General features: G+C 35.2%; 1 protein-coding gene across 1 annotated transcript in view; it reads right to left on the bottom strand.

The window, feature by feature from the left end:
* Positions 1-10,099, bottom strand: part of LOC131077853 (uncharacterized) — a 57,928-nt gene extending 47,829 nt beyond the window's left edge. Inside the window, exon 1 of the mRNA XM_058015437.2 lies at positions 9,578-10,099. Within this exon, the coding sequence (XP_057871420.1) occupies positions 9,578-9,731 (154 nt within the window). The 5' untranslated portion in view covers positions 9,732-10,099. The remainder of the gene's footprint in view (positions 1-9,577) is intronic.
* Between the last annotated feature and the right edge of the window lie 11,395 nt (positions 10,100-21,494).

The following is a 21,494-nucleotide window of genomic DNA, read 5'->3' as shown; positions in this document are numbered from 1 at the left end:
GATAGAAGGTTACTTAAGAAAATATGTTATGTGGCAGCGAATAACATGGATCAAGTGACTGCACCTTGGGGAGAATTGCTATGATTCCACGCATCACATGTCTATAGGCATGACCCCTTTCAAGGCAACTTATGGTTATGATGCTATTTCATTTATGGATTTGAGTCTTTCAGATAGCAGAGTACCGGAGGCTGAAGATTCAATTCAACAAAGCTTAAACATTGTGAATACACTCAAAGAAAACCTACAGCAGTTCCAAAACCAGCAAAAGTTGTATGTTGATTACCACCAAATTGTAAGGGTTTTTGAGATGGGAAACATGGTAATTTTGAGACTACAGCCCTACAAACAATCTACCCTCAAGGGAAGTGCTGCTGAAAAGTTGAAGCCACGATTTTATGAACCATATAAGATCATAAGGAGAATTAGTGAGGTAGCATATGAGCTGGAATTTCTAGAGAATAGCAGAATTCATAATATTTTTCATGCGTCATGCCTAAAGAAGGCCCTTGGATAGCATGTTATTCATTCATTAAAGTTGCCCACACTTAATGATGAAGGGATACTGATTTTGGAGCCCAAAGCAATGTTCCACGGAAACGTGTTTCCCCCCTTCAGACCCGCATTTCCGAGGCGGGGACGTTTCCGGGACAAGATCGGGATGTGGCATCTCCAGCCGTCCCGCCACTACCATCAATGCTCTGCCGAAGATGGGGAAACGTCTCAGGGTATCCAAGAATCCTTGGGAGAAGCCTAGAGGTTTCTCGAGGGGCGGGGAGACATCCAGAAGTCTCCCATCGCCCAACGCATAAAAGCATTAAAACAAATTATTTTTTAAAATAATGAGCTATATTTTGGGGTTGGCGGGTTAACCCTAAATTGACGTGGACCCCACCCCTTCCACCAATACAACACGAAACCACCAAATTTGGTGATTTCATTCACATTTCTAAGTCTGTTTTTTTTCCAGCAAGTTGAAGAAGAGAAAAAACTTGGAGAAGTCTGATTGAAGGAGTGAAAAGAGTGAGTGCAAGTGTGAGAGTGAGGAGCAAGAAGAAGAGGAAGAGGATTCTACAACATTTTGAAGAGATTTTTCAAGCACAAGGTAGGATTTTTCTAGTTTTTTATTTGTTTTATTTTTTGATTTTCAATTCTTTGTTTGTTTTATTTTCTGATCTTCAATTCTTTGTTTGTTTAAACTTGTTTTTTTTATTCATTTCAACATCAAATTATAAATAATATAAAATTATAAATTATAAATTCTGTTTTCAAAATTGAAATTTCAAATTTGTATTTCAATTTGTTAAACTAGGCTGAATTTATTTTTCTTTTTATTTTGTGAAATGCAGTGTCGCTATCACAATGAGCTCCCATGACATGAGTGAGGATGAGATGGAAATCCATTCTCTTAGTGAAAATGATTCAGATTTTGATCCTAAAGCTAAGGGGGGTGACCATGGGGCTGATCCTGGAGCCCAATCTAGTTCCATGGCAAGTGCAGCAGCTAGTACAGGTTGCCCTTCAGAGTTGTTGGCACATACTAGGGGTGCTTATGATCCTAAATCTCCTCTAAGACAGTTGGCTTCAACAATACAAGGTACATCACATACAGGTGGGGGCACAAGGAAGTGGCAGTGCAACATTTGTGGGGTTGCATGGTTTGGTAGCATCACTAGAGTGAATGCACACTTCCTTTTTTGGAAAGGAAAAGATGTGGATCCATGTAAGCTTTTGGCAGAAGCTAAAAATATAGAGTGCAAAATTGAGATGAAAAAGCTTTGGGGCATTCCATATGATAGAGAATTTCAGTCCCTACTACTTTGCCTACTAGGGCAGCCCTTTAGCAAAGCTAGCAAGTTCAACATACTTTTCCTCATACATTGCACATGAGAGCAATGATGTCTAGACCTTCACCCACTTCCACTTCTAATGCCATGCCCCAATCACGAGAGGCTAAGGGGACAGGGAAACACAAGATGCAGAGTAACCCCATACCTGATTTGTTTAATGTGCAGCTTAAGGATGAAATAGATGAATCCATTGGCAGGTTCTTCTTTGCCAATGGCATCCCATTTCATGTTGCACAGTCTCCTTATTATAGGGAGATGATGTCTATGGTGGCGAAGGGAGGACCATCATGTGCGACTAGGTGAGACAAAATTGAGGACCACAATCTTAGATAAGAGCTATTCCAAGATCAATATTTTGATGGAGAAGATGAAAGCATGTTGGGTGGCATTTGAGTGCACCATAGTTATGGATGGATGGACGGACATTAGCCATTGTCCACTCATCAACATCAGAGAGCCCATACTTCCTTAGAGCAATTGATTGTACATGGCATCGCAAAGAAGCTAATTTTCAGTTTGAGGGTCTCAAGGAGGCTATTGAGGAGGTTGGGCCACAAAATGTGGTCCAAGTAGTGACAGATGCAGCCCATGTGTGTTGAGCAGCAGGGAAACTTGTTGAGGCAGCCTATAGACATATTTGGTGGACCCCATGTTGTGTGCATGCCATGAACAATGCACTCAAGGACATGGGGAAGATTGACTGGATTAGAGGAGTGGTTAGCAATGTGAGAGATGTGCAGATGTTTATCTGCAACCACCACACTTCACATGCACTCTTCAAGACCTTCGTGAAGGAGTTCTTGAGACTAGTTGAGACCAGATATGCATCCTATTTCATTCTCTTGGAGAGAATGATTGAGTTGCAAGAGGCATTGCAACTCATGGTTATAACTACAGAGTGGAATAGGTGGGCTAAGGCCAAGACAAAGCAGGGGAGAAGGGTGGAGGAGATAGTGAAAAGTGATGTATTTTGGACTGATGCAAAATACATTGTCTCCATCATTCCTCCAGTATTCCAAGTCATCAGATATGGGGATGGAGATGCACCTAACCTTGGAGAGGTGTATGGGGGCCGCTGTGTGAGTGAAGGACCCTACTCTAGCATTCTACAATGAGCACATCCGGCTAATCATTCAGCGCAGATGGGACAAGCTAAACACTCCTTTGCATATGGCTGCCTATGCCTTGAATCCTAAGTGGTACAAGGCTAGACCGAGTAGAGTGACACCCATTTAGGATGATGAGGTGAAGGCAAGGTTCTTTAGGTGCATAGAGAAGATGTATGATTCTGGAAATGCCGGTATAAGTCGCACTGAGGGGGGCAAATTTGCCACTCTTAGAGGCTATTCAGATGTGGAAAAGATGGATATAGAAACTATGGCACAACATGACCCACTTTTGTGGTGGAATTGTCATGGTTCGATATCTTTGAACACCACTCTAGCTATCCGTATGCTATCCCAGGTTTCCAGTTCCTTAGCTGCTGAGAGGAACTAGTCTACATATAGCTTCATCCACTCTCTTAAGAGGAACAAACTTACCTCTAAGAGAGCAGAGAAGCTTGTGGTTGTACATAGTGCTTTGCGTCTCATGGACTGCAAGACACTTGTGTACAAGGAGAGTCCAGCGGCACGAAGGGGTGTAGTCGCTAGACTATGGGATGTAGAGTCGTTGGACTATGGTATGTAGAGTCAGAGGAGCCATCACAGATTGATGAGGATGATCCTACCACTTCATATGCAGGGCTGGTTGGTGTGAGCTTGAGGGATATTGACCGTGGGGAGTCCAGCAATTCCAGTGATGAGGAGTTTGCACTTGCAGATGATTAGAGGCCTCCCTTCACTACATTTTGAGTTTTGACATTTTGGCATTTTGTCTTTTGTAATGCTATTGCTATTTGCTACTCATTGTAATGATGTATCATGTAATCATCTTTATAGACTTTGTGATATCAGATATTCATATTTTCGATATTATAGAAATCTCCAATTTGACAATTTCATTTGTCAAAATTTATTTAGCAATTAGCATTCAAGAAATCTTTCAAATTTTACTATTTAGTCTTTTAGTATTTTACTACTTCCCTATAGTTTCATTTGAAATGTAATTCTTATACTATTATACATCTTTTCTCAACTAGTTTTTCAAGTACTGTAAGTATATGTATAACTATATCAGCACCACCACCCCACCAACCCCCCGCTGCCATCCGCCTGTCCCCAACGGCTGTGGAACATTGGCCCAAAGCAATTGTGAACGTAAGGAAGAAGAAGCTAAGAAACAAGGTAATTCCAAAATATTTGGTGAAATGAAAGAATCTTCCACTTAAGAACGCTACAAGAGAAGGATTGGAGGTTTAAACACCCAAGTTTGAAATTGCTTGAGGACAAGCAGTTTGGGGAAGGGAGGACTGTCATGTCCCTCCTTTAACTAGTCGGCCAGCAAACAATGAAACGGTGTTTTTAAACACCAATTAATACACACGTGCGCGTGTGTGTGTATATATACACTAAGTCACAAGGTTTGAATTTGAGTTTGGCAATAATAAAATTCTAAGTTACCGAATCGGAATCGGAATCGGAATCGGGTACGTGGGTACGGTACGCAGGTACGGCAAAAAAATTTGAGGGAGCTGGGTACGTTGGTATAAAAAACATATAAAAATCATAAATATGTATATTAAAATTAAAAAATATTTATATATATTAAAAATTACATATATTAAATATATACTTTATAAATTTAATATTATTTTAAACTTATAATTTTATTATATAACTATTAAGATATAGTTTTACGAACAATATACTAATATAATGTATAATAATTTTAAAATAAACTATTTTATATATTTCATTATTAAAAATTAAACATATTAATTATAAATTAATATTAAATATATCTTATAAAACTTATATTATTTTAAATTTGTAATCTAATTATAAAACTACAAATATATAGGTTATGGGACAATATATTAAGATAATGTATAATACTTTTTAAAAATCTATTTTATATATTCCATTATTAACGATGAAGGTTTGCGACAGCATCCATAGATTCCGTCGCCTGAGCAAACGAAGAAACTACTACCGTCGCCCGAGCGTTGTGAGCTGTTGCCCGAGCGTTGTGAGCTGTTGCGTGAGCGTCGTGAGTCGTGAGCCGTGAGTCGTTGTCGTGAGCCGAAGACAAACGAAGACAAGCATTGCCGAAGACAAATCCAAAATGCGTTTTTTGTCTGCTCGTGCCGTCTTCTCTTTTTGTTTTAGGGTTTAAATAACCCATTTTCCTTCCGTGAAAGTCAACCTAGACGAATCCAAGACGAATCGTATCCGAATCTGAATCCAAGACGAATCCAAGACGAATTTGGGGGAAAACCTAGACGTACCGGTAACTTAGATAAAATTTGCATGAAGTTTGGCAAGGGTAAAAAATTCGAAAAAAACTCGACATTGAATTCGTCTTATATAAATTTAATTTTTTTTAAAAAAGAATATACCTAATAAATTTATCAAATTAGTTTAACTATTATTTTCAAAAGAGGAAAGATCTTAAATTTAAATTTGTTTAATTAAATATAATTTTTTATTAAAATTTAATATAAGTAAAATAATATTTAAACTTTTTATTGATGCCAAAAGTCAATATTTATATTAAAAATACAAATTTTAGAAACATATTTTTAAATTTTTATAGAATAAAAAAACAAAAAAAACCTAAAAAATATCTAAAGGCTATTCGCCCAGGAGTCACACAAGAGTTGCAGCCACGTCAAATTACACCACTGGTGAGAGTTTCACCTTCTGTTTGCACATATTTAAACTCACAGCCTTCGTTTGCACCCACAACATCATGTCAGTGGATAAAACTGTTGAAACCCTAAAAAAAGTGTCTAACGAAAATAAAAATTAAGATGTTTTTTCGATGCAAATTTGTTCATGAATTTTTTTGATTGCTGAATATTTGACAAATTTCGAATATATATATTATATATTATTATAATACATATAAAGTAAAATTTAAATTTACCAAATCAGTTTTCCATTGATTAATCCAGGACAGCTCTATTTTTCCAGGCAGCCACCCATTCCAGGGGACTACACCGAGCTACATCAAGCCCCAGACCACCAATTTCATCACCTATGCATTCCCAATTGTTGCGGATCATCAACGGGACTGTTGAGTGGGTATTTCTGGTCTGTAATAGGGGGAAAATAAGCAATGAAAGTCATCATTACCAGAATTAATCCCATCCACAACTAGGTTTGATGGTCATTTGAAGAAAACTGACATTTGGAGGGTGCAGGGCCTTCAAATTTGAAGACCTGCAGTGAGCAGCACCAGAAGTTGGACAGAAATTCGTCCTAAAACCCTACAGCAGTGATTTGTATGGTCTGAATACCTAACCCTACAAGGGTAACAAATCATAGAGGGACACCTCTCCTTTAAGTCTATGCCACCAGGATTAGGGTAATTAGAAGCTATCAATTGAGGGTTTCATACCTCATATCTACAAACCTACTCACCAGAGGACTTCATAGCCATATTCATTGTAATCACTGTAAGATTTACATCAATTTCAGGCCCCATAATATTTCAATAAATTGGATAAATAGTGCTCTAAGAATATTCTCTGTATGTTCATCATTTTATGAATAAAATTTCTGCTGGGTTATGTTTTACCTCTGAGCAATCCGATATGCTTATGTTGTTGAGTTGACATCTGGTAAATGTTTTGGATATTCTGATCTAAAACTGAGCATCTATCAATTTCATAATCGTGGGTTATTGAAGTGTCAGCATATTTAACAATAATGGCAAATTGTATTTCCAGAAGCTTTCTATGTTTTCATTATAGCTGCAGAACTCACCAGAAATCCTAGGTCCTAGGGAAGGGACATTTCAAATCACTCTTCTCCCTACTCGGATGACTACTGTAGGCATTTTCTTTCCTCCCACACAGAGACAGGAGATGACCTTCAGACAGGTACAAGAAATGGCGACAGTGGGAGTGAATTTGAGTGTGTTGGTTAGCAGGATGTCTGTCCTCAGTTTAGCATTGCTGAGATCACCCTTCGAGCATGTCGGCAGACTATAACAATTTTTAAAAGCCTATTTCTCGATTGATATAAAAGCATATCATTCAATTTATTTATGAAGGATTACAAATTTAAATCCTTAAAGTGTTTATTTTTCATGACTATTATTAAATTGAAGATAAGGATTTATTTATTTATTTATCAAGAATAATCCTTTTATGATTTACAATTTAAAAAATTAAATTAAACCCTTCAAAGATATATAATATAATTTTTACATGTATTTGTATGGACAAACCCAGCCCCCATTTATTTTTTTACCAAACCCACAAGCCAAACCCAAACCTGAACCAATACTAGGATCATTAACTTAGATAATCTGTACCATACTTGATTCTCTCAGCCTCTGTATGAACAAAGGAGCCCTTTCCAAATCTGAAATTAATTTCACCCTGAGGATGAAACCTGAATTTGCCAGAGTACGTCTTCTACATGTCTCTAACCTTTCACAAGCTTGAAACTCTCATAGACTCTGTTAAGAAGAAAGAAGTTCTTTCCAACTTTGAAATAAATTTAATTTTGCAGAACAAGACAGACTTTGCAGAACTCTGCATCTTCTACCTGCTTCCTCTGCTAAAAATTATGGATTTATGCTGGAGGAAGCCTCCAAATAGCTAGATCACAAGCTCTTACCTGTCCTCTTGAAACAGGATGATATCCAAAGGTATCTACTACCACTCAGATTTCCATAAGTATTTATGGCAAAGAACAAGTGATAATATAAAATATCACTCCTAAACTTGTGAACAGAACAAAAATTCTAATCCTCAGACAAAAGTCATGTTCACGCAACCATATAGTTGGTCCTTGGTTCAAATTATTTATCATCAACAGCCTTGGGCCATTCAATCTGGTCTCTACCTAAACATGGCTTCTTAATCATAAAAGAAGACCATTTTGGCAAGTTTAAGAAGTAAAGTAGATTATTGGTTAGATACATGGCAAGTATATTTCTTATTGGCCAGTTTCACGCTTTGGAGCAATGTGAATTGTAAAAGACAAATCAAAGAAACAATAACTTACTATTGTCCATGATTGCATCATTTCTATCTTTAAAGATATAGAAACCAATATTCAGCTACTAAGAAGCTGGAAGTAGCAAATTCTTTCTCCAGCACAGGAAATTTTACAAATGTCAATGTAAATCCCCAAGATGAGAACCGCAAAAGAAAAAAGCACAAGATTCCTCTCCAAATGGGAGGAATTTCAATAGAGGAGCCAAAGGAAAAGGATCTTATACTCTCAAGCAAGGATAGGTAGTTGGTCTCCACAGATGCAACAGTTCATAGACAGATAGTTTTTGGAAAGCTGGCAAAAAGTGCAGGCATTTTATTGGTAGTTAAACAAGAAAGAACTTCAAATTGTGATGTTTTGCCTATGTTACATGGAGTACCCTTTTGTGAGGGTTTGGAGGAACGCAAGGACACAAAAAGAGAACACCTTGAACTATTGACAAAACCTCTGTATAATATTTGAGCCAGAAAATAACATAGTGACTAAATCAGCATCAGACCAAGGGTTCAGGACATAACACCGTGGAAGAAACAGTTTTAATGAGAACAGAATGGAGTCTTGGACAGGCCAACATCTATGTATTCATCAGTGTGAAAATGCTGACATTGAAATTAATCTTTTTATCTATGCCCGAGCTACAACAGTAGGAAAAGGCCTTCAGCTGGTTTGCGAAGTAGACGGAGTGTATTTTTGCTCTATGACAATAACAATGACAGTATTATGTAGTGTGCCTAGCCCACATATTTTTATGTAAATGGGCAATACACTTTTGGGGTTAGTGAACCAAGCCACGCTTTCCAGCAGAGGATCCATCAACTTACCTTCTGAACATGTCTATTATGTAGTGTGGCTAGCCCACCTATTGTGTAAATGGGCAATACACTTTTAAGGTTTATGAACCAAGCCACCCTTTCCAGCAGGGAGTCCATCAACTTATCTTGTGGACATATCTAAGTTCAATCTATCCAGTTTGTTTCTCTTCCACTTTCAACTTTCAATGTTACATTTTTGTTCAATGTCATAGTTTTGTTAAATTTACAACAGTTTAGTCGGGTTTTTTTCCTAGGATCCTAACAGGGAAACCCCTGTATCTCTAAATAGACGATACTGGGATGGAACAAGTGTCTACTTTAAAAGCAATATGTTAATATTCTGTGAGGTATGGCCCTTTCCTTTGTTTTCTAAAGGATTTAAAACAAAAGAAACCATTAAAAATAGTAGGAGAAAAGCACTATAATTGTGTGGTCACCATGATTCAGTCTAAGATAGACATGTTGCCTTAAGAAGAATCTGACATCCAGTGTACTCACTTTCTGTATATATGGCATCCATTGTTGACATACTCCTTGATGGTGTTAGCACTAATTAAACTTTAATTCTTCTAAGCATAATCCTCGGCATGCTAAAGCTAAAGAACTAAAAATAAATCTAGGCTAAAGCCGGTAAATATAAATAAAAAATTCCTATCATGGGTACTGAAATCTTCTACACTAGTAAAAGAAAAATTAAGAATCCCTCCAAACTGGCAGTTCAAATCTTCAGTCTCATTCATTTTTTTAAGAATTCAGACATGGAATAAATGGATAAATACTAAGAAATAGTTGAATCCCTTACCGACGGGTCCTGCTTGAACGAATAATTCCCATAACAATTCTTCTGTGACTTGGGCATCCAAATTTCCCACATAGGCAGTGGCATCCTGATTTCTTTCAGCTGTGTGCTGCCCGAGAAGATTGGCTCCAACACCTGGTGTTATTCTGCTGGTCATTTTAGTAGCTTCTATTATTTTTTCTTGCTAAAACCCGCCTAGAACCCCCCCCATCTGTCGGTCTGAGCTAGGATTAAGATGTGAGCATAGAAAAGGGCGAGATTCACAGTGGAGGTCGACTTCTCATCTTTGGGCTGGACGGTTTTATTGAAATATATATTTTAAAAGCCTAAATATTAGGGTTTTAATTTTTTTCCTATGCAATAACGCCAGGGCAAGTAAAATGCAGAACTTGCAACTCTTGACGGCGATGAGCGACTAGCAAGACTGCACAAACTCAGTTGTTCTCTGCAACTTTCATAATCTGGATCGAGTTGCGACTCCGAGCATATCATATTTTTGACAATGCGCCTACCCAAGCATTCAAATATAAGGGAAACCATTTTTTTAAATTTATATTGTCATTTAAACATGTAATATGATTCATTTATTGTTTTTCATAAATGCGTTTTTCCCTTTTCCAGTATTATTTTCTTTAAATTAATTTTTAATTAAGAAAATAAAATTTAATTGGTATATCTATATTTTTAAAATATAGATAAATTATGACAAGAGATGTCTTATAATAGAAGGGAATCTGACGATTGCAACAATATTAGTAGTATACAAGAGTTTCAAAAATATTATGACACTCTTCCACTATCATTTGAATGTAATGGTTTCATATAATTGGAGACAAGTGGCGAGGGTTCTATTTTATTTGGAGTAATAAAATAACACCTCCACAAAAACCAAAAGATTTGGCATATTTCATTCATTTACCTGTCATTTGCATGTCAAATGTTTCAAAATTGATTTTTTGTTTACGGACATTTTGATGTCATTGTAGATGCCTCTCAGCATAATAATTGTTAGAATGCTCTGATACCAATTGTTAGAATGAACCGGAGGAAAATTGAGAGGGGTGGGGGGGTGAATCAGTTTTCCACCAGTTAAACAATTATTGCAAATTATAAACCTTCTACCGGAACAAAATGAAAATAGCACTATGAAAGATAAAGGATGAAAGTACACAACACATAACACCAATATTTTGACATGGAAAACCCGGTGAAGGGAAAAACCATGGCGGGAAACCCTACCCACAATCAGATAATACTTTTGCAGTAGTATGTGAAAATATTACAGTGGGGATTCCACTTGCAATCAGGCCAACCGCCTAGAGGACACTCTTCATTACAAAAGAGAAGTCTCACAGACTTACATAATCATCAAACTACAATCTGAAGGAAATGAACTGTGGAAATAGCATCTCCTAATGCTTGGTTACAGTTCTGGTTAACCACAGTTGTCTGCCCTACAACACCAAACTCTCCACAACACTTCATTGAATGATATATCCTTGTTCGCACATTTACCTTTCTAGTAATGCAGACAAAATGTCGATACCAAAATTACATAAGTATATATACAAATCATCAACCTTGATAACAAGGTCGGCTAAACCCTCAACCCTCAACTCCTAATTACAAAAATTACATTACACAATACAAAGATCGACCACTGGACCAATATTATGATTTACATTACATAGCATGGACCTAATTCAATTTCTCAAACAATTACATCCACCGAAAATCCCGCCAAGGACAACCACAACACGTTACACCAAGTGAGAAAAACCCTCAGTGTCAATAACACAGAATATCCTACCGGACCCAAATAGGATCACCAAATCTTCACGCTAGCCAATGCGAAGCCACCAAACAATTGGGACACAATCAAGAACACCTTCAGCACGTTAAGAACCATTTCTATAAGTCACATCAAAACCACTTAATCATTTCATCAAATATCACCAACCGGGACCAAGAACATCAACCGACAGTCTAGAACATAATCAATAGCTTCTGGAGCACCAAATCATGAACCAACTGAATATTACATACATATAATCATCATGAATATCCTTCCAAAACCTAATCCAACAATTTGAACATACCAGAGCATAATCTCTGATAACCTCTGCCAAAACCATGTCCAACCGGAGCGGTGTTGACATCAATGACAACACATAATCAATTCCTGCATATTGCCAATAAATAATATCTTATTTTATTATTCATCCAAATTTTATTTCTTAATGTTAAGATTTAAAAATCAAAAATTCAATAAAGGTTTTTTTTTAGTTTATTTTCTTTATATTTGTTATACTACTTGTCCAAGTAATAGAGTATACATATGTGAAATCAACAAATTTAAGAAGCATAATTATATGTTATTTCAAATGAGATAAATAAAGGACAAATCTATGTAAAGTAAATGTAAAAATGATCTACAATGCACACTTGGACTAAGTAAAAATATAGATCCAATGTGGAGTTAAAAGGCAAAGCTATGACAAAAACTTATCATATTTGGCTCCAGAATTTTTTGATTTCAGTGCTTACAACAAATTTTAGGTGTTATCTTCATACCCGAAGCTAAATGTCTTATCTCTCATATCTACTTTTGTAACAAGAGACACAATGCGTCAAGTTCCTACCAATAATGTGGTTAGCTTAAAGTAGATAAATAGATAATGATAGAGATGGGAATTGATATATGGAGATAGGTGAGAGAGATGTAGAGATAATGAGATAGAGCGGGGGAAGAGATTAAAGAAGAAATATGGAGGGACAAAGATAGAGGTCTAGGAAGAGAGAGAGGGAGAGGGAGAGGGAGAGAATGTGATGGATTGATAAATAGAGGGAGTCATGTCTAGAGATAAAGGGGGAGAGAAGAATATGGAGATGGAGAGGAAGAGGGAGAGAAATAGATGGAGATATAGAGAGATTTAGAGGGAGAGATAAAGATAAAGATAAAGATAAAGATAAATATGGGGAGATATTGAGGAGGAGGGAGAGGAGATGAGATAGAGAGATGGAGACATTGAGATATATAAAGATATAAAGGGGGGAAGAGAAGGGGGAAGATAGCTCAATAGATAGAGAGGGAGTGATATAGATTGAAGAGATATAAAGAGCTAGAGGTCTGGTGATATATAAAGAGAGAGAGAGGAGTTGGAGAGATAGATAAAGATATAGAAAAGATATAGAAAGTGATATAGAGAGAGAGAGAGATGACGAGAGGGATATATAGATAGACAGGGATCTCGTGAAAGATGGGGAGATAGAGATAGAGGGTGCAAGAGTAAGAGATAAAGGACGTGATATTATACTAAGAAATATTTAAATCTAAAATATTTTGTATTATATTCAAACTATAATAATTTATAAAAAACACAATTATTTAAGCAAGCATAATATGCTCAACTTAAATATTAAATTGTGTAATAGTAAAAAATTAATGTCAATTTTATATTTTACTCAAGTTTACAGGTAATCAAACGTATATTTTTTTTATTGGTAACATTTGAAATTATATTAATAAACTAAGAGAAAATACATTTCAACTATGATTTTAATGGAAAAGGCTGAAAGGAAAACCTACCACCTCAACTCATTTGGCCAACCATTCCCAAGGCACCAAACACGAACTGCCTAAGAACAATGAACAATCAATGGCATGTTCCAAAATATGTCAATGCCCAAAAAACCAACTAGAACCTAAAAAATTACATAGTCATGAACAGAAAACCCCCGAGCCCTGATTACACTAGAGTTCATCAACAAACTCTAAACTATTACAGTCAAACAGAGAGACAAAAAGAAGCAAAAAGGTCACACAAGATGGCTGCACTAGCTAGGTCTTTTGCTTCTTCCCCTTTGAACCAATATGCCCATGGTCCTTTGGGCCAAACTTGTCCTTTTTTCCACACACATTGTCTTGTTCCAATTGCATTGTTTTACGTTCCAACTCCCGAGCATTCAAGAAATCCATCAACGAATCCCAGCCAATTTGGGCTTTAGCTCGACACTCTTCTCGGTTACCAAAAACACTCCAAATGAGAAAAGGTTGCAGTGGTGCCTTCACATAGTCGAATTGACACCAATCTTCATGATGAGCCCAAAGACCCACACTAGACTCAATTATTGCTAGGATTAACATCATTTCACCACACCACTTTGGCTCCACACATTCCTTCGTAGCCCTCAACACCTCCTCCTTGTATCCCAATTCTAGCCCTCGAGCCATAAAGGCTGAAGCAATATCTATGTTGGAACGATAGCAATGTTCAGACTTCAAAAATTCCTCTCCTAGGATCAAGTCAATAATTTGCCAAAAGAGGGGCTCACTAATCTTAAAGACACTGTGAAAATGCTTCTCTGTTATTTTGCCATGGAAGCATTATTGTTGTCTCGATGAGACTAGTGTAAAATTAGCCTCCATGGCACTTGTCACCCACCCTCAACTCAGTGCACCAACTCACAACAATTTAATGAGATAATTGATCTCACAGGGGGTATAAATTGAGGTGTCCTAAACAACACATGTTTGCCTATCATATCAATTAATGATGGTGCTCTTTGTTGTCAAATTGCAACTCCGGGTCTTGATTGCATATCCGCTGAAATTTCTCAAATAACTCCATACCATTAATGTTTAATGATGGCATGGTCGTGTTTGACAATGTGTCAGCCAACTAATTGTTTCTCCTCACATGCAAAATTTTGAAATCCTCAAAAGAGGAAAGGGCAAAGGAAATTAATTTTATGCATTTGTTTAAACTCTAGGCACTTGTTTCACCTTTTACAATTACATTAATCATAATTAACAAGGCCCCCTCCAAATGGATATGATTGATGTTTAATTTTTTTTCCATTTGAATAGCTCCCCAAGTAGCCTAAGATTCTACCTTGTTATTGGTTCCATCACTGAGACATTTCACGCCAATTGCTAGAAGGTTCCCCTATGAATCTCTAGCAACGAACATTGCACCCGACAAGCCAGGATTACCCTCAGATGCCCCGTCGAAATTCACTTTCCAACCCAGATCTAGGCATTCCCAATGCTCCTTCAAATCGATATGTCCTTTGAGATTAACTTGAAGAGGCCCATTAATAGGCCAAGTAATCAAACATATTAATTTTATAGAGATATAGTAGAAAATATTTCAAATAAAATTTTGTAATTAAATATAAATAAAATAATTAAATACAAAATTAAAGTTATATCAAACTCAAAAAATAATAATTTGAAAAATTAATAGCACATATTAAACTTATTAATTAATTAATAATTAAATAATTAAATATTAATAATTAAAACCAAAAAAATAAATTAATAATTAAATAAAAAATAAAAGTAATTCGAGATGGAGCGACCTTTGGCTAGTGGGACCTTCATTAATTGTTTGGAACATTTGGAAAGAAAGAAACATGAGGATCTTCAAAGAGACCACACTCCCGATTAATAAAGTCATTGAAAACATCAAAAGTGTTGTAGAGGAATGATAAATGGGAAATTAGTCACGAGGAGAATCAAAACCTATAACAATTGGGACCGTAGAATGGAAAAGATATGGCTCTTCAAATGCCCTTTAATCATAAACACCAAAAACAGAGTTAATAGGATGGATATCAGATGGATGGCCCCACCGAAGGATTGGGTGAAATTAAATTTTGATGGAGCTTGCAAGGGTAACCCGAGAGATTTTGGATTTGGTGTCGTAATTAGGAACAATGCCAGTAAAATAGTACATGGGGTATATGGTGGACTGAGCAAGGCTACTAACAACGAGGCTGAAATTAGAGCATTAGAGGCTGGATTAAATCTTTGCGTACAAAATGGTATCTCCAAGGTGCTCATTAAGGGAGATTATCAAGTAATTATAAATGTCATTATCAAATCGAATTTCAAATGCCATAAGTTAAGCAAATGGCTCCCCCGTATAAACCATCTATTGGAATTGATCGACACTTTTGAGATTAAGCATGTGTACCGTGAAGGGAACCGTATGGTCGATTACCTTGCAAACTTGGGAGTGGTATGTAATGATGACAAGATTGCCTTTGATCAACACTCTGCAAGTAAGACATAATTGATCACATCAAATTGGATTCTTCACGCGATGGTATCGGCTGAGAACTGTACGTTCGATGGATGACTACCTGAGCCCTGGATATAGGTGGCACTAGATAAGACTCTGGCTCAGTTACATTGTATCGTGGCAGGATTTTACTGCCTTTCATATCCCAAAATGTTGATACTAGTATGATTTTTATGTTGTAGTGGCGACACAATCGCATTATTATCTCTAAGCAAATCTGGAAACATTATTAAAACACTGCTTTTTGGGAATTTGGAATGGAAACTTCCAAAGGCATCCGGTTCTATACAGATCAATACTTCACAAAATGAAGCTGCCTGTATTAACAAGATATGATAATAGCACACTTTGGGGACATTAGTTGTGTCAACTATGAAAAGCATGTGAGAGCTCAAATTCAAAATCTATTAGTAACAGAGGAATATGTGTATGAGGCAATTCAGGGGTTGATGGGGATTACTCTGAATTTCGACAAGCATTGGTGTGATGCCCTCATTTATGAAGTAGTTGTTCTTCCCTTAGTTGACATCATTGACTCAAGGGAACGATCTGTCGAGTTAATGAGCGACTTTGTGAAGTCGTCCGTTGGTAATATTGTCGCCAATGATATTCTCAGCTTGGATGAAAGTGTAAAGGTTAGCATCTTAAAAACATACTTCCATCTCGAGTACTATTTGCCCTCTGATTCCAATGAGGATGCAAACAATTTCGATGAGGAAGAAAGCTCGAACTCTGAGAACTGCGATAAGCGATGAGCCAAGAGAAGAAGAATGGAGAAGGTTGAGGAAAGGGATCGAATGAAGATTTTTGTGGAAAACACTTGGGAGATATTCAGGTGCGCAGTATTGAATGAAAACATGGACCCCTTTAGGCGAGTTACCAATTCCGATGAATGGTGGTTCCCAGTTGCTTCCATTGTAAATGTCATCTGTCTTGGAGAATATGTTGCTCTTATTCTCCAAGCTCTTCAGGGAGATGAATAACAGCCCTGCACTTGGTCACTGCTCTAATCACATAGGGAATCGATTGGTCTATGTCTCTTCAATATATTTGTGTCGACTGTACTGTCCTTAGTCTATGTTTGGTCTTTTGTGTTATTACTATCTGTAACGTCGGATCGTAGGAATGTTTGGAAGATTCGAATCACTCGCTTTTTGTCATATGTGGGTGACGTAACTATTTGTATTTTTTCAAAAGTTTAATAGAGGGCGCTATCCCCATACTAGATAGCACTTACCTTTAAAAAAAAAAAAAGTAATTCTTTAGTTAATTAGAATTAAAATATTAAGTAAATATATACCTAAACGATATAATTAATACATTACAAACAATATTAAGAAAGACAAACTCAATATTGAAAACAAAAAAATATTATAAAATATAAATTAAATTTTAATTAGTAAAATATATTAAAAATAAAGACTAACATACCTATCTATATGTTAAAAAATCTAAGTAAAGATACGCCAGAGATATCAAATTATGAAAATATTTAATATTCATAAATAATAATAAAGAGTTTGTTAGTAATGAGTTTGAAGTGAATTGCTTGAATAGATTGTTTAGAGTATTTCTTATATGTGTGTTTGTCTCCACTTCACTGTTTTTAATAAAACTAAAGAAAAGATTTTATCAATTTAATAATTTTCAATTATACATATTGCCTAGTTCTGGGGGTTGGTGTAATAGCAATGGAGGACGGATAATGATGTTGCACCCTTGGGAGGGGTTGATGTTGTTTCAGGAGTGTAGTGGTTGCAAGACAATGGGTGGATTAGTCTTAATGAGCTCTTCTTAAATTGTGAGAAAGGACAATAGTTGATTATATGATAAGAACTTGGTAGAAATAAATAGAACCCATTGCACAAAAGGGTGAACAAGTTGCTAACGGTCTGATATGATTTATCATTTCACTGCAATTCTATATAGGCTTTGCATTGTATGGTAAGTAGTAAATACAAAGAATCTAGGAAGATAGAATGAAGTGCATCAATTGATCTATTGGTTTTCATACTTGTTGTAGGATATAGTGTATAAGCTACCACCAAATAGGTGCCATGAAGATATCATTGAGTTGTAGTTTGGATCTAGCTTATTGATCATTTCTATCTATCTTTGGTGGCATAGGAGTGTCATAACTTATGTTGTACTAACCACATAAGTAGAAAACTTTGATTACACATGAGTAATTGTGATTAAATGACACTTGGTGGCTAGGGCATGCCAAGTCAAACTGACATTTTGGTTTTTCCTTTGATCTGGTCAATCCCAATTTTTTGAATTAAAATGCATAATTTTATAGAGTTTCCTAATGGAGGACCAAGGGCCTAAGTTTGGGGAGCACAAATACATATAGTACTTAAAATTTTAGTTATAAAAACATGTATAGTAAATAAGTATTACAAATGAAAAATTACAAAAAAAAAATGGCATACTAAGTAAACTACTAAACAATAAAGTCACAAATACATTACAATGGTTGCATTAAACATTTGAATTTTGAAGTGAACATTTACTTTTCTTTTAATGATATATGTATGTATGTATGTGCTTTTTTTTAAAGTAAAACATGCAATCTCTCTTTTTTTTAAAAAAATCTTTTATATTTTATATTAAAATTAAAAGGTACAAATTTTATATCATTTTATATTAAAGTGATTCTAACTTGTACACAATGGATCTATATTCGATTAAAACTAAATATTAAACTGATTTTAACTTGTAGTTACACGCAATTTATTATGCATCAAAGAAACTATATGATTCTAATAATATATAGTATTTAATTTATTTTCATTATGTCATTTAATTTAATAATAAATATTATCTAAATAAAAATAAAAATATTTAATTTGAGAATTCTTATTATAACTATAAGCTAACTAGACTAAATACAACCATGTATTACATATTTAATCCATATTCAAATAAAACTAAATATTAAACTAACAATTCTACACTTTAATTTATTATGCATGGAAGAAATTAAAGACTAATTAATTGTTGTGAGGCCATTGAAAATGCATGTCTTCAAATTCTATTATGAAAACCTAGTGATTGCACTCAACTTAGGTTATTTAATTTAGTTTCGTTTAAGTTATTTTAATTTCATTTAAGTTATTTAATTTAATTTAAGTTATTTGATTTATTTTTATTTTTATTATTTAATTTATTTTAATTTAAGTTATTTAATTTATTTTCATTTAACTTATTAAATCTAATTTAGAATATTTTAATTTGCTTTTAATTATTTATTTTATTTAAGTTATTTAATTTAATTTTTTATATTATTATAATTTAATTTACTTTAATTTGAAATTAAATCCACTAAATATTTTATTAATTTCTCTCTCTATATATAACTAAAATAAAAAATTTAAATATTTAATTTTTTTAAATAAATTGAATTTTATTTTATTTGAAGTGTAACTTCCATGATAACTTCAATTCAATTTCAATTGGATAATCTAAGAAAAAAAATATTCAAAGTGATGTCAACCTGTATTTAGATGTCTAATACAAGAACAATTCATATTGAAATATAACGAGTCATATTTAGTGGATCTCATTTATCGTTTGTTTTTTTATCGTATCAATACTCAATGACTCGGAGTATTTAGATTATTTCAAATTTACCATGCAATTTTTTTTTATTAAATAAAAAATTGAAAGTAAAAGTAATAGTAAAACTAATGGTAATTAATTGCTCTTATGCGAAAAAATGTGAATCTTTGATAACCCCGTTCACAAGAAGCATCGACCTCCCACAATTCCATAGAAGATGGTGAAGGTTGGCAAGTGGTTCACTCCAGATGAAGCAGGAGGCAAAGGAGGTCACGAGAAATCCTTACAAGCTACGCCCCAAACATTCCTAAGAAGAGGTCGACATGGCCCTAGAAAGGCAGGAAATTCGAGTCAATTCAAACACAGAAGCAGTTGCGAAGGCCTACTAGGACATCGTAACAATTCACAAACTCTGGACAAAGCCTGGCCACTGGAGCAAACTTTATTACATTAGGTTCAAACAGGCATTTCTCAGGCCAGCATTTTCCTGCGCCACTTGCAAAATCCCACAAAACAACAAGCAATAAGATATTAAAGGTGGATCCTAATATAATTAGTCCTATCTAGGATAGCTTTACTAAATTTGGAATTCTAGCTACTTGGAGTAGTCATAATAAACCAATAAAGAACATCATACAATGGTGGGAAGGTAAGTATCCTGCCCAAGTAAGTATCTTTGTCCTTGATTGTAATTTCCTCTCTATAATTTGTAAGAATGGAAGGGTTAAGCATGAGATTCTGCATGGTGATATTATTTTTTTCAAAGGATATTGCTTTCATTGCATAGATTGGGAGCCAGATTTTTTTCCAAATACATATAAATCAAATCAATTTCTAAAATGGATCGATCTTGGCAAACTCCCAGTAGAATATCAGTTTCCTGATATTTTAGAAGCAATAGGTAATAGAATGGGAACCTTTCTTGGTTGTGAGGGTATATCTAGGAGGGACCGCGTTCAAAATTGGTCAAGGTGATTTTGAACATAGACACCCAGATCAAACATTTAGAACATATAGAATTATCAACTGATAAAGGGATTTTGATTATCAAACCATCCTTTTACTATGGGTTTATAGATGATAAGGGTATCATCCTTAAGTCTAGGAAGAAACCCATTAATAGTAATAAAACAATCGATCAACTTAATCCAATCCCGGATGTTAACATCAAATTCAATATGGAAATTGGTGGTTTTATAGTGGAACCTCCAAGAGAAGATATGCAGATGAAATCTAAAGATATTTCCCCCACAAAGCATAACTTATCCAGGTCAAGATCAAAGCGAATTTCCCGTCTCAAAGCAAGGGAACCCTTAAGCAGATCTTGCAAGAGGTAGAAGATTTTAAAGAAGAAATGGTAGAATAGATTGCAATTCTGGAACAAGTAGAGGAAGAAATAAACCAACTACAATTAGATAATGATTCAAAAAAAGAAGCAGTAGATATTACTAAAATAGATGTAATAGATGTAATAGATGAAGGTAATCACGAGATCTCCAACAGTTATAAGGTCCCTCCTAAATTGGAAGTAGTTTATGACATGATGGGTCTAAATGAAGAAGAGGAGGATGACTAGGAGGAAGATGCAACAAAAAAATAGATATTGATTAAGAAAATATTGGAGATTATGGAGACAAAGGAGCAAGAAATAGAGGAAGAGGGTGAGTATGAGGAGACATGATTAGTTGAAGAAAAAGAACCTAAGGAAATGAAAACAGACAAGGCTCGGAGTGATGGGATAAAAAATGTAGCTGAATACCAAACTTTGTTAGAACTGGATAGGGAAGAGATGGAAAAGTTGGGAATAAAGCAAGACTGCCAACACAAAGAAAGCCCAGATTGTGCAAAAGAAGTCAAAAAAAGAGGTAGGAAGTCATTGAATGATTTAAGGATGAAAGATGGCTTGGTAGAAGACCAAGTTAAATTGACAACATTTTTTAATGCAAGGAAGGGGAAGCTCCTTCTCAATGAGCAATGAGGATAATAACCTAGAACGTTAGGGGCATGAATGCCCCTAACAAGAAGCGCATTATAAAGTGCAACTATTCTCTTGGAAATATGACGTTATACTCATCCAAGAGACAAAAGTGCGTACAAAAGAATTAAAAGTTTTTAAGAGAAAGTTAGTGTTGGCAATATGCTGGAATTGGTGAAGTGTTGTCATTGATGTCAACATTGTATCTCGGTTGGATATGGTTTTGCTATCCTGGTTGGACCTATGTGTTTGTCTTGGTTTTGGATGTGATTCTGATCCGATATGATCAGAT

This window comes from Cryptomeria japonica, chromosome 9, assembly GCF_030272615.1.
Source record: "Cryptomeria japonica chromosome 9, Sugi_1.0, whole genome shotgun sequence".
Lineage (NCBI taxonomy): Eukaryota > Viridiplantae > Streptophyta > Pinopsida > Cupressales > Cupressaceae > Cryptomeria > Cryptomeria japonica.
The sequence above is the reverse complement of the archived record's forward strand: the minus strand, read 5'-3'. Positions and strand labels throughout refer to the sequence as shown.